Below are 14239 nucleotides of genomic sequence, written 5' to 3'. Positions count from 1 at the left end.
ACCCTAACGTTGGTGCTTCATTAGTACAGGAACTACAAGTAAGAAAGACTTTGGACCTAGCGTGAACTTTGCGTGAACTCCCCCATTTTGCGCACTAACGAAATGATTAGTACCATTCGTTAGTGTATCGTTAGTGCTTCTAGAAAATACTAATAGTTTCGTTAGTGTTTCACTATTATAGCCAATAGTAAGTCATGAAACTCCCATAAGAAATGCATGGGGAATTTTTCATTGCGTTAAATTACTGTAGTGTTAGTAGCTCTTATTGCAGAACTCCAAACATTAGTGCATCAACAGTACGGACGGTAGAAAATAAAACTTAGGGGAAGCTACCTATACGCTAGTCACTAAAACCATTCACAATGAGAAGCATTAACATTCGGTCTTGGTGCACTAGTAAGCAATAACGAAACACGAACGATGCCACTAGAAGAGACCACTACTGCATTTGAGTTTCGTGACAATTTGGCCTAATGAAAAAATCCCCATGTTTTTCTTATGGGAGTCTTTTCTTCGTGACTTATAATTGCCTATATCTATACTAATAGTGAAGCATTAACGAAACTATTAGTATTTTCCACAAGCACTAACGATGCAATAACGAATGGCACTAATCTTTTCGTTAGTGCTCAAATTGGGGGGCCAAGTTCATGCTAGGCACAAAGTTTTTTTACTTGTAGTTCCAACACTAATAAAGCACTAATGTTACGGTTGGTGCACTAAGAAGCACTAACGATTGCACTATCAGAAGTGATTAGTGCTTTTGAATTTGGCGGTAATTTAACGCAATGAAAAATTCTCCATGCATTTCTTATGGGAATTTCGAGCATACAATTGGCTATATCTACACTAATAGTGAAGCACTAACGAAACTATTAGTATTTTCTGGAATCACTAACGATAGACTAATGAATGGCACTAATCTTTTCGTTAATGCTTAAAGTGGGGGGTCGCAAGTTCACGCTAGACTCAAAGGGTTTTTTTACTTGTAGTTCCTACATTAATGAAGCACTAATGTTGAGGTTGGTGCACTAGGAAGCACTAACGATGCACTGATGAATGGCACTAGTTATTTCGTTAGCGCTTGAAGTGGGGGTCAGCGTGAACTTGCCCCCCCCCCCAAAGGTTTTTTTTTACTTGTAGCTCCTACAGTAATTAAGCACTAACGTTAGGGGTTGGTGCACTAAGAAGCACTAACAATTGACACTAATTTTATCGTTAGTTCTCAAAGTGGGGGCCAAGTTCACGGACGTCTGCGTTACACTGGATAAAGCGGCAAAATATAGTTTAGCTCCTCCCTTTATAATATCCTGGATCCGCTTCTCTCTCTCCCTCTCTCTATACGAGTATATATATATATATATATATATATATATATATATATATATATATATATATATATATATATATATATATATATATATATAGAGAGAGAGAGAGAGAGAGAGAGAGAGAGAATATTATATACATCAGTAATGGATTTTGCTTCGGGCGGGGCTTGAACCCGATACCTTTCCTCTAAATACGCCACAGTACATAAGTCAATCGATCTCACACAGCAACGAAACGAATTTTGAGGAAAGGCAAAATAACTATCAATATTCGAGACGAGACTGAAACTTCAGACTGTAGATTCTGAAAATGTTACTTTTCAAATATTGAAAATTTAGACCCCAAACACGGACATCCCCCCTTAAGTAACAGATTGTATTTTTGTTTGATTTTCCTAAATTGGACACCGACGGTCATAATCCTAACAATGACATACATAATTATAACAGTTATTACCTGACCAGCGAACGAGTGCGGGCGGCCGGTTTTGGAACTAAAATGCAAGCAGCAGTGTTTCTAACCGGATTACTTGTAATCAATATATCACAGTTCTTTTTGTCCTGCTCGTAATAAACCACTTCACGCATATACTTTATCAGGGGCAGATCCAGGGGGCGGGGCGATTGCCCCCCTAGAATAGGATATTTTTTATTTTAAAAATAAAACCTAAGAATTTTCACCTTTGTATTATAAATGTAAAATAAAACTTAAAACAGGTAGGCCTTCCTTTTTTTTTTTTTTTGTTTTACGTTGCAAAGTCAAATAAAGCAATAAATTGCAAGAAATTACTTACATTGGCGTTCTTGCTCAAAAAAATGTGCACCTTCGAAATCGCAGGTGGCCATTTATCTTCTAGAAATTGTAGACAATAGCTACTTCTCCTTTTCTAAAGTTGTTTTACTTTTTTTTGCAATACACTATTACCTTGATTTGACTTCGAACGACCGACCCCAAACATTCATCCTGGATCCGCCCCTGGCTCAAGTTAAGACAGTTTCAACAGTTATTCAGTATATTAAGTAACATATTAAGTAACAAGCAAAACAAAAAAGAAAAAAAAGAAAAGAAAAAACTAGAACAAAAATACACCCTCCATGTTAACTTGCGAACAAACTAGCAAGCAGCGTTTTACAGGCTGCTCCTATTTTAAAATGACATCGAATAGAACGTAATCAATTTTTATATAATCTGCTTAATACACGTTAGAAGCACACTGAATTGTAAATTGTGCTGTGTTGTTCTTAAATTGATAATTTCCATTCATACATCACTATTCACAATACATCTCCATTACTGCAGGAATGTTTCAGTACAACCACTTAACTTACGGCGTTCTTTATTTAGCGGAAAGAGATTAGGCTATGCATAACATCCAAACAGCAACTTTTAAAAACCGTTGGATACATGCAGAGTGAAACTCTCCGCTCCCCTGTCACACCGCGCTTGCCAAGAAACTGATGTAAACACAATAACAGCGCCATCCTCCCAAAACCGCACTGCTATCCTGGTCAGGTAATACACCCCACGCAGTTTGTAAATAAATTAATAAATTAGAAACTAGCTTAGAATGCCGTTTCATCCGGTGTAAATTTCAAATTTTCTGTGAGGTCTTTTTCCCAACATGTTCCCTAAATACGTATCTATGCACTGTAAAACTATCTGTTTCCCAACATGTTCCCTAAAACTGTATCTATCCATTGTATAATTTCTCTATCTTCTAAATAACCTATCACAACCAACAAACACTACCGCAGAAATAGTTTTAAGAGCAATTTTTAAGAGCAAAAAGTCTGGAGTCAAGCTTGTTATAATGATTCAGAAACATGGTCGCTTGCTTTGCGGGAAGAACCTAAGCTTAAAGTGTTTGAGAACACGATCCTGAGACGAATATTCGAATCCAAGGGGAACGGGAATGGGAAATGGCAGAAACTTCATAATGAGGAACTGCATAGTTTATACTATTTACCAAACATTTTTAGGCTTATCAAGTCTAGTAGGTTTATGTGGGCACATCATGTACCCAGAATGGAAGCAGGTAGGAATGCTTTCAAATGTTAATTGGAAGTCCAATCCCAAAACGACTATTAGGAAAACTTTGCCGTGGATAGTCAAACAGTATTAAGATGGATCTCCCAGAAATACGAATACAAAGAAGAAACTGGAACCAGTTGGCTAAGGACAAAAGTAAATGGGGATTTTCTGCGAACGCGATATTGAAGCTCCTAGTTCCATAAGCCATAAGGTTAGTTAATTAATATCAAGAAAGAGAATAAAAGTACTATGGAAATAACAGAATCACAATCAAAATTTCTTTCTTTGTTGTTTTTGCTCTACATCTTTGAAAATAGATATTGCAGAAATTAATCTAATTAATATATTAAAATGTTCTAAATATAATTAACTTTGCGTTGACGGACATGGAAGTAGCAATTAAATTAAAATAATTAAATACTTTTGAAATTAACTAAATTGAAACATTACAGTTTTTAAGCTAAGTTATATCTCACATTTTGAAATAATTAAATTGAAAGTATATAGTTTTTCACTTTCAATTAAATTGGCACAATAGTTTTAAATAAGCAAATTACCTGCACTGGTGGCCATGTGACACTGTAGGTAGCGACATCTCCGTGACTATTTGTAGGATTAACATGTTGCCCAGACTGAGATGTTTGCCTTTTATTGTTAATATTATATAGGGTGACTGGTAATGCGATGCATTCCTTGCAAGGGGATATTCTGCAAGTACTTTTGAACATTGAATCGGGGGTCGCAAATCAATAGTTTCTGAGTAATTTGCACATGTGTGATTTCTTTGAAATTTGCCCGCTAACGAGAGATGCGCGAGAAAGTTTTACCCTGACCCATTTCCACATATTGTAGAGCGATGCAATTTTACATGTGTAATCCTGCGTACCTTTGTAGGAAATGTGGTAATGCACAACTGGTAACTCAGCACCATTCCTGTGTTATAGGTTCGAACGTGAAGTAAGGTGTATTGTTCCAAAATCCATTACTGCACCTTAGAAATCAGCATGGCAACAACGCAGAAGTACTTACCCCTAGGAACTTACTGCTTGGTTGGGAAAAGATGGAATGAAGATGGTGTGCGGTCAAGAGAAAACGCGAACTGAGATGGATTTAATACTCAGGGTCGTGCATCTGTCTGGCCAACATTGGAGCAGTGAACGGGTACATTGTTTTCCGGGAGGCGGATACCTTTTGTCAGCATGCCACGCTCTAGGATTTCACCGAATCCTGCAATATATATATATATATATACGCACGCAGCAGTGGGGCTTAGTATATCGTGGTAATTGTGATACCCTTTGTTTAAAAAGCAAGTAGTAATACCCCATGCTAATCCCAAACAAAATGATCATCACTCTAGTCACTCAGTGTTGAACACGGACTTCCTTTTCTGGTGGTACGTCGGCATTCTGTCATTGGTTTGACTAGGTTTTCCTTGGTTTTCTTCACTCCCACTAGGCGAATGCAGGGATGGTACCTTCTAGAAGGCCAGCACCAGTTCCTCCCAAATCCTAGACCAACTTAAAAGACCGATGTGACCCCGGAGTTGGAGGTCCGAACCTCTCCTTGAGCCATTTCTTTGCATAAATAAATAAATAAATAAATAGCAATCGAATACATCACTTTAATAACTCAAAATAAAATTACGATTATTGCCATAACAATTACTAGAATGACAACCTAATGTTAAAAGCTTTCTACAAAAGCAAAGATGTGAATCTTGGAAAGTCATAAAAAAATCACATTTAGCACTGTAGCACTCACAAAAGTTTGTGAAAAATAGAAACAGAGTATGGCATGCTGACAAAAGGTGTCCGCCTTCTGGAAAACAATGCACCTGTTCACTGCTCGAATATTGGCCAGACAGATGCATGACCCTGACTATGAAATCCGCCATAGTTGGGGTTTCCCTTGAGCGCACAGCAGCATTCCACCTCTTCCCAACCATGCAGTCATTTCCTAGTGGCAACTACTTCTGCGGTATTGCCATGCTGTTTTCTGAGGTACAGTAATGACTTTTGGACAACTACACATTACTTCATGTTCGGACCTATAACACACCAACGGTGCAGAGTTACGAGCTATACATTACCGCATGACCTACAAAGCATGCAGGATTACACAGGTAAAATTGCATCGTTCAACGATATGTGGAAGTGGGTCAGTGTGATTCTTTCTCGCGCATCTCCCGTTAGCCGGCAAATTTCAAAGAAATCACACATGTGCAAATTACTCAGAAACTGTTGATTTGCGACCCCCGGTTCAAATGGGTAAAAATGTTCAAAAGTACTTGTAGAATATCCCCTTGCAAGGAATGCATCGAATTACCAGTCACTCTGTATATTGAGTGTAAGAGGCTTATATTGTTATGCGAGGTGAATAGAGGAAACAGTTAGAAACGGAAATAAAGTATATTCAAGAAAGATTTCGTTTGTTATTTATTATTTTGGTACTAGGGGAGTAGCAGCTTTGCAGGAACCTTGTGTAACCCCATCCTTAAAGAAGATACAATGTATATACTTAAGTGGAAGTTGTGCATCGCTAAGTATTATTATTTTAGTGGACGCTAACTATTATTATTGTAGTTATTCCGATTTCCTATATTTTTCGTTAATTTACTTAAACATTCGGAATAGCTTGATAGACGTCCTTGTATAAATATCGGAAAAGCCAACTTTTCTCAGCCTTAGGTTCAGAATGAGGTGCTAAATTGATTTGGTGTCGTTCATTACTTTTGTCTATATCACATACTATGTATGTACGACCTTATATCGACATGCTTTCTTACAAGTGAACATTCCTTACAAATTTTTGAATATGTGATTGCTAATCCTTACTTTGTTAAGTTTCTCATGTATTCAATTTTTAATGGAGAAAAACAACAAAAATGACAAAACTTCAAAGTCGTATTTCTGAAGAATAAAATATGATATGCAGGGACAAAAATTGTATCACTTACAGTTACCAAACAGTAGATACTATAAAAGATAATATGAGAAGAAAACAAGTTGAAAGCTAAAACGTGTAAAATTTTTATCAGATTACATAAAAAGAAAAATTTCATATAACTACTTTAATTTAACTACTTTTGTAGCTTTTTTAACAATAAGTAAATATAAAATGATGACAATGTAGTGCAGTATGTACATAATTAATCTCATGATCCGGTATTCTTTTATTTCAGACAAACATCGTCAGATGGATCTGAATCAGTTAGTATATCAGGTTTATCAGTTTGGCTTAGTGTATTCCTTGGAGGATTATCAATGCTAGCAAAAGAGACGGGAATCACCGTAATGGGAGTCAACTTAGCCTATGACCTTTATCGTTCTTGGCCTTATATAAAAAGGTAGGTACATTTAAATTTTAAATCAAGCAAATTTCTGGCATTTAATATATTTTAATACTAATATTATCTTTTAGACAGAATGTACGTGATAACTACATCTTGAAAATTGTACTTTGGCCAAAATTTATGTATGTAATAACACTAAATAAAAATTTCAAAATATTACTACCTGCAAACGGATGAACTTGGCAGGTTGTAGTAATTCCGCCCAACAATACCAATAAATGTTGTATTCATCTGAAAATGGGATGCTTAAAGATTTATTGGTCATGATTTTGCATGCCTTCCTATTTTCTGCCTACATGCATTAAACTAACATCAATCTGGAAATTGCTATACAGGGTGGCCCAAAAGTAAGTATGCACCCCTGCATTGATCGAGTATAACATTCTAGTTTATGAGTTTATTTGCTTTGGCTGTTCCGAGCTTACGGTATAAGTAAAAGGACATTAAGAACAAATAATAAAGAAATTAAGTCCATCTGATGGATAATGATAAGAAATTATATAAAATGCAATAAGCTGATCAGTACGGTACTGTATACCTACTTTTAAACCACCCTACAGGGTTTAAGGTCAGGAGCGAAAGTGTTGCAATTACTTATAATGTTTTGCTGCAATTCAGAAGTTGGGAGTCACTGACATTAAATGTACGTACTATAAAATCAGATCTGATTCCCTAATTTATTTTAATAAATTCAAGTGTTTACAAAACCAATATATTGGTGAATCATATATTTAAATATTTAAAACAGCTGTGAAAATGCTAATTTTTGGCATAGGTTCTCTACACCTTTATTTCATAATTATATATTGTTATTAATATCATTATTTTATTAATTCATTAATAATTAGAACAATATTTTAACGCAACGACGTACTTAGGCGAAAAGCTAAAAGTGATTTTGATTATGTGGGTAGCAAAAGTCTTACGCAGACCAAGTAAAAAATGTTTATATGGAAATTTGTTCTCAAAAGAAAGAAAGCCTCCGCAAATTATCTCAAATAACTTTGCAATTACCAACTTGTGAAACATCATCAAAACCTATGGACATCGGTTCTCATACACAGTCCCCTTCTACTTTCTGTACAGAAAGTAATGCTCTGAAATGGGAATTTAGTAGATAAAGTCAGAAAGCAAAATTCCAACAAATGTGCCGACATTAAGGTTATTTTAACGTACAAATAGTTTCTGTCTAGCACGATAGATGTCGCCACCGTCACCAATGGTAACATATATAACTAATAAAGTTAAAATAATCAAAAGTAAAATGAGTAATTCAAAAACTAAGCAAAAACGGATACAGTCTGGTTCATGAACGTTACAAAATCTAGGGAATGGTACGAGTCGATTTCACACCATTGTTAGTTTCATTGTTAGAGGCCACTATTGTTAAATAAGCAATCAACTTTATCTGCCATACTTTCTAACAGAAACTGATCAAACTGTGCACACCATTTAAGATTGAAATATCAAGAGAATGGTACGTCTATTTCACATATTGTTAGTTTCACTGTTGAAGGCCACCATTGTTAAATAAATAATCAACTTTATCTGCCACACTTTCTACCACAAACTGACCAAACTTGGCACACCCCTTTGCGATTGAAGTATCTATCGTATGGTGCCTGTCGACTTCACGTATTGTTGTTAGTTTAATTGTTGGGGTCACCATTGTTGAACACACAATTGTTAGATTCCACCATTATTAAATAAACAATTAACTTTAAGTACCGTACTTTCTACTACAAACAAACCAAACTTGGCACACTCATTTACGATTGAGGTATCTATCCTATGATACATGTCGATTTCACATATTGTTATTAGTTTCATTGTTGGAGGCCATTGTTGTTAAACAAACAGTCAACTTTATCTGCCACACTTTCTACTACAAACTGACCAAACTTGGCATAAACCTTTACGATTGAAATATCTATCGTACGAGGGAGGACCCAAAAGAAACCGGACTTTCGTTCTAAAAAAAAAAAAATAAGTTATTACATTTTTTATAAAATTCTTTCAGTCTGCTTCAAAGTACTTTCCATTAAATGCGATTCATTTCTCCCATCTTCTTTCCCACTGTTTCAAGCACCTCTGGAACTCTGGAACTTTTATATCGTCCAATGTGCTCTGCGAAGTTCTTTTTACAGCTTCTACACCATCAAAACATTTTCCTTTTAGATTTTGTTTAATTCTCGGAGAATGTCATCATGTTGGTCAAAAAGTTTGGATAACTTTCAAACTGATTTTTCAAGTCCTGGCTCAAATTCAGACGAATGATTTGATCCTGTGTGAGCAGGCGAGAAACAAACTTAGCGGCAACATGTCTCATTTGCAAAACCTCACACTGGCACGAGCTCCAACTCACTCCTGCCTGTTTTGAAATATCATCGATCATGAAACGACGTTCCTCGCTGATTTTGGGGCAGATTTGTTCGATGTTTTCGTCGTTTCGAAATGATGAAGAGCACCCAGATCTTCAACACTCATCTCACCACACTTAAAGCGCCCAAACCACCCAAAAGATTGTATGCGAAAGATTGTATCCTTCTTGAGAGCCTGTTGAAGTATTTGGTAAGTTTTCGTTTCCGATTTTCCAAGTAGGAAGCAAACATACTCCTTGTTCCTTTGAATCTACCATAACGATTTCGCAGGCGGCAAACGAGAACCGTTGAGGAAAACAATAATACCATCAAACGTTAACTTCCTACGTAGACGTTGCTTGGCCAACTGATCTGGGAAGGTCTCTAGTAGACCCACCTAGCAGGAGAACTCTCTAATACGCCTAGGAACGGCAGCGCTCTTTCAATCCGGTTTCTTTTGGGTCCTCCCTCGTATGGTACCTGTCTATTTCACATATTGTTTTAGTTTCATTGTTGGGGATCACCATTGTTAAACAATGGTTAGGGGCCATGATTGTTAAATAAACAATTAACTTCATCTGCCACACTTTCTACCACAAACTGACCAAACTTGGCACACACATGTACGATTCAAATATCTATCCTATGATACATGATGATTTCACATATTGTTGTTATTTTTATTGTGGGAGGGCTCAATTTTTAAATAAACAATAAACTTTATCTACTGCACTTTCGACCACAAACTGTTACGACTGAAATGTGTAGGGAATGGTACCTGTCGATTTCACATATTGTTGTTAGTTTCATTGTTTGGGATCACCATTGTTAAATAAATAATCGTTGGATTCTTCCATAGTTAAATAAACAATCAACTTTATATACCATACTTTCTACCAGAAACTAACCAAACTATGCACAACGATTTATGATTTTAACATCTATGAAATGATGCATGTCGATTTCACGTATTGCTGCTACTTTCATTATTCAAGACTATCATTTCTGAAACAAATAATCAACTGCATCTCCCAGTCTTCCAAACAGAAACTGACCATACGTGGTACATCTATTTAAAATTGAATTACTACGGAATGGTACACATTGATTTCATATATTGCTGATAGTATCATCGTTAGAGGCCACCATTGTTAAACAAACAATCAACTTTCGCTTATATATTTTCTACCAGAAACTAAACAATTTTGGCACACTTATTTACGATTGAAATATATAGGTAGTGTTACATACCGACTTCACACATTATTATCAGTTTTATTGTTGGAGACCACCGTTGTTAAATAAAGAATTAACTTTATCTTCCATGTTTGTTACCAGAAGCTGACGAAACTTGACACATTTATTTCCGATTCAAATATCTAGAGAATAGTTTATGTTGATTTCACATTTGTAGTCAATTTCATTGTTGGAGGTATCCATTGTTAAATAAACAATCAACTTTATGTTCCATATTTGCTATCAGAAACTGACCAAACATGGCACACCTATTTGGAATTAAAATGTCTAGGGAATGGTACATGTCAGTTTCACATCTGTTTCGGTTCGGTTCGGTTCACATCTGTTCGGTCGGTTTGTTTTTAGTTTCATTGTTGGAGGCTACCAATTTTAAATAAACAATAAACTTTATTTTCCATACTTGCTACCAGAACCTAACCAAGCTTTGCTTACCTATTTACGATTGAAATATTTTTGGAATGATACATGTTGATTACCAAAGGCTAACAAGCCCTAGCGAAATCATGTGTAAACTTCAGTATGAGTTGGGATCCAACGGTCTGCCCAAATTCCGATTAAATTTGAGTTCATGGTAGCAGTAGTGGAGGGGCTAAGAGGTCATCGGTAAATGTTATTGTTCAGAAAATGGAATAGCGAAAAAAAAAAACTTTCATTCAGAACTTTGTTGCGCCTGCTTTGCAACCACTGTGAATTAGTTGCATGCCCCCAGATTGTCTTTTGTCTCCGGCGAGGCGGAAGATCTCCTACAGCGTTTCTAGAATTATATTCTAAAACCCCTCCACTGACCTGTGCTTCAAGAAGAGACAGTAGATTTGAACTCTATTGAGATTCTATGTAAGTTCGACGGTTGTTAGGCAAGCTTGCGCATGTACAAATTGCGAGAATAAACATTTATTAGGGAATGAGAAGTTCTCGAAATAAATTTACAAGTTGAATATTTGTTCGCGACATAAGTGATGGGTAATTGTATACCCTTGAAAATATCCAACTGTTCATCATAGTGGAAATGTGAAACGTTGTCCGTAGGTCCACGCATTAATTAATACATATATGTAACACACATGTACGTATGTATGTATATACAAATGTGTGTGTGTATGTATGTATACAAAATGCAAAATATTTTGAGCCAATGTTTCCAATCCAAATAATAGAGCCCCACGGCTTCAAAACCCAAAGGGCCCTCACGGCTTCAAAACCCAAAGGGCCCTGTAAGAATAATTTCCGCTTCAGTCACCTTCTACACATCAATGTCTATGCCCATAATATATTCTATGATAACAATTGACTGGATATGCTTTTCAAGTTTCTAGCTCATTTTCTTGGAAAGATAATGCGTAAGACTCTCTCAGAGTTGCCACGAGACAAGACAGGACTCTTTGAGGTGAGACACGAGACGAGACGAGACGTTTGGTGAAATGTCTCGTCTCGTCTCGTGTCTCGAAAAATACAAACACAGTTTTTGAATTTGCTTAAAAATTTATTAACTCGGAATAAATTATTTCCCTTCGAAATGCATACCATCTTTTATTATTTCCAATGATCCAAATGATTTAATATTTCAAATCCTTCAAACAACAGGGAATGCCTAAAGTATTTTTTATTAAATGTTAATTACAAATACCTTTCATTTCCATTTTTCAATCGATTTAACTTTAATTATTTTGTGATAGTGCTCTAGATTCAAGTGCAATGTAAAAAGCATTCATTGAGATCAGTGTTTCAGAAGATTTTATTCCGGGGCTGGTGGAGGTATCTACATATAAAAATCCTGTTATAGAATTGCAACTACAAGTAGAAGTGGCAATTTTATTAGTAACTAACTATTGTTTCATGGTCTTTCTCGTTACAGACCAAGACAGAAACGTGTCATCCTTTTTTGGTGTTGAGTTTTGAAAAGGTGCTGATTTGGCAATAAAATTTAGTTTTTTTTAAATGTTTTATGATGTTATTCGAACCTAAACCACTTTTCAAATCGGAAAGTTACCTAGGCCTCCTTATTTGTTGAAGTGGCGCCAGAGGTTCTGAAAAGAGGATATCAGAATAAGTGGGAAAGGCTTGCGTTTCGACTGTACTGACGGTATTGACAAATGTTCCTAACGTAGGTTCAGTCGAAACTAAAGCAGCCTTTCTGGTGTTGTCACAAGACGAGACAGAACCATTCGAGACGAGACGGGCACATCTTATCAAGACGAGACAACCAGAAGACTTGTCTCGTGGCAACACTGGACTCTCTAGATATACCAGTAAAAGGAATGACAACGTTCCTCACGGAGCACGTGTTAGCTCTCAGCCTCTTTCTTTCACTGATTTTTGTTTACATAGTAGATGGATATATAGAGAGTAACAGAAGGATGAGATAAGCAGATTCTCCTGAAGCCAAAATAAAATTGGAGCGGTATTTGGACCTTGTTATAAATGGATTTATTGGGGAACTAACATATTTCTGGGAACGGATCATTTTGATATAAAAAATACCTAAACAAGGAAAGACAAAGAACTGAAATCGAGAGTTTGTTTTCAAAATAGAGAAGTCCCGAAGGAATATCTGTTTAGCAGACTTTAATTGTAAAGGAATTTTGTTTGCTTTCCGTGAATTGTTATACATAAAAAATAGAAATCCTTCTTTTAGGGTACGAATGAGAGGCTTTAAGAAATTAGGTTAAGATAATTAAAATGATACTGACCTTTACAAAATTTTAGGAGAAGATCATGATCGAAAAAGCATCAGTCAAACTATAAAAGTCAATGGTAGCTTTTGTCATTTCTTATGACCACTATATGCACCTTGTTGCAAAAAAATTATTCCTATTATAAAACCGATGTCCTCCAATAAATGTCAACTTTAATAGATCTTGAGAGATGAAATGACTTTTTGTCATTGCCTCTGTCGCATAATATATTCTAGCTATGGGACCTATGTCATTATATGACTTTCCCGATAAGTGACAAGTAGAATATAAATACCAAGTTCAAAACGTAAGGAAAGAAACCGGCTGTTCGCGCTTGAAATTATGAAAAATTTCCAAAATGGCTGAAATTATAATTTTGTATTCCTTTCCGAGAAAGAAGAATAAAAATAAAAATTAGAGCAATTTTAATCATCCATCATCTTCTTCAAGTAACTAAATTAACTTCTTCACGTGTTTCAACCATTTTTTACACATGATATCCCGAAAACTTTTGGAGATATTAGAGGGAAGAATACGTGGCTGATAATGAGCTTTGATTTATGTCACAATACTTTTGAACTTTACGTCATGAGAAACGCCATATTCCAAAAATATTCAGTAACACTCTAACCTGAGTTTTACCAACTGATTAGCAAGAGTGATACGGTGTGCGTCGTCGTGGGTATAATTCCCGATGTGGCACTCAAACATTGGTTATATTACTGGTGTTATATATATTGGCGTTATTATTTTACCTCACATTCTCTCAGTAGCGTAAGTAAGAACGAATGGGCCTCCCCGCAAAAATGTTAAACGAACCCCCTCTTTCACATTCAGGAGGCACGTAAAATTTATAGGAACTGAGTTTTGACTTTCTATATTCTATCTAGTGAGTCACTACTTGCTCATACACAAAAAATGCGCATGATGATGATGATGATGATTATTATTATTATTATTATTATTATTATTATTATTATATTGTGCTATAGTGTACCAACCTCGAGAGTCTACGACATTCGACATTTTTAATGAGGGTGGTCGTCCCACTTTTTATTGTTTGGTTCGATGCTAGTTTCACTGTCCTTTTCCCACCTTTGAAATACACTAAGCACGGCAGATCGCGAAAACTCGACAAGTCGCGTTGTTTCCAAAATGAAGCTCCCAGCCATTTAGTCACCCTGATATATCGTCGTCCTTCCCCACTCAAAGCACAAGCACCACACTGACTA

The 14239-nt window shown here is 36.0% G+C and overlaps 1 protein-coding gene across 1 annotated transcript in view; it reads left to right on the top strand.

Annotated features, from left to right (window-relative positions):
* Positions 1 to 14239, top strand: part of LOC145670275 (protein O-mannosyl-transferase TMTC1-like) — a 2166608-nt gene that overhangs the window by 718856 nt on the left and 1433513 nt on the right. Inside the window, exon 4 of the mRNA XM_081738705.1 lies at positions 6548 to 6712. Within this exon, the coding sequence (XP_081594831.1) occupies positions 6548 to 6712 (165 nt within the window). The remainder of the gene's footprint in view (positions 1 to 6547; positions 6713 to 14239) is intronic.

The sequence above is a fragment of the Thermobia domestica genome, chromosome 14, assembly GCF_964235325.1.
Source record: "Thermobia domestica chromosome 14, izTheDome1.hap1.1, whole genome shotgun sequence".
NCBI lineage: Eukaryota > Metazoa > Arthropoda > Insecta > Zygentoma > Lepismatidae > Thermobia > Thermobia domestica.
The sequence above is the reverse complement of the archived record's forward strand: the minus strand, read 5'-3'. Positions and strand labels throughout refer to the sequence as shown.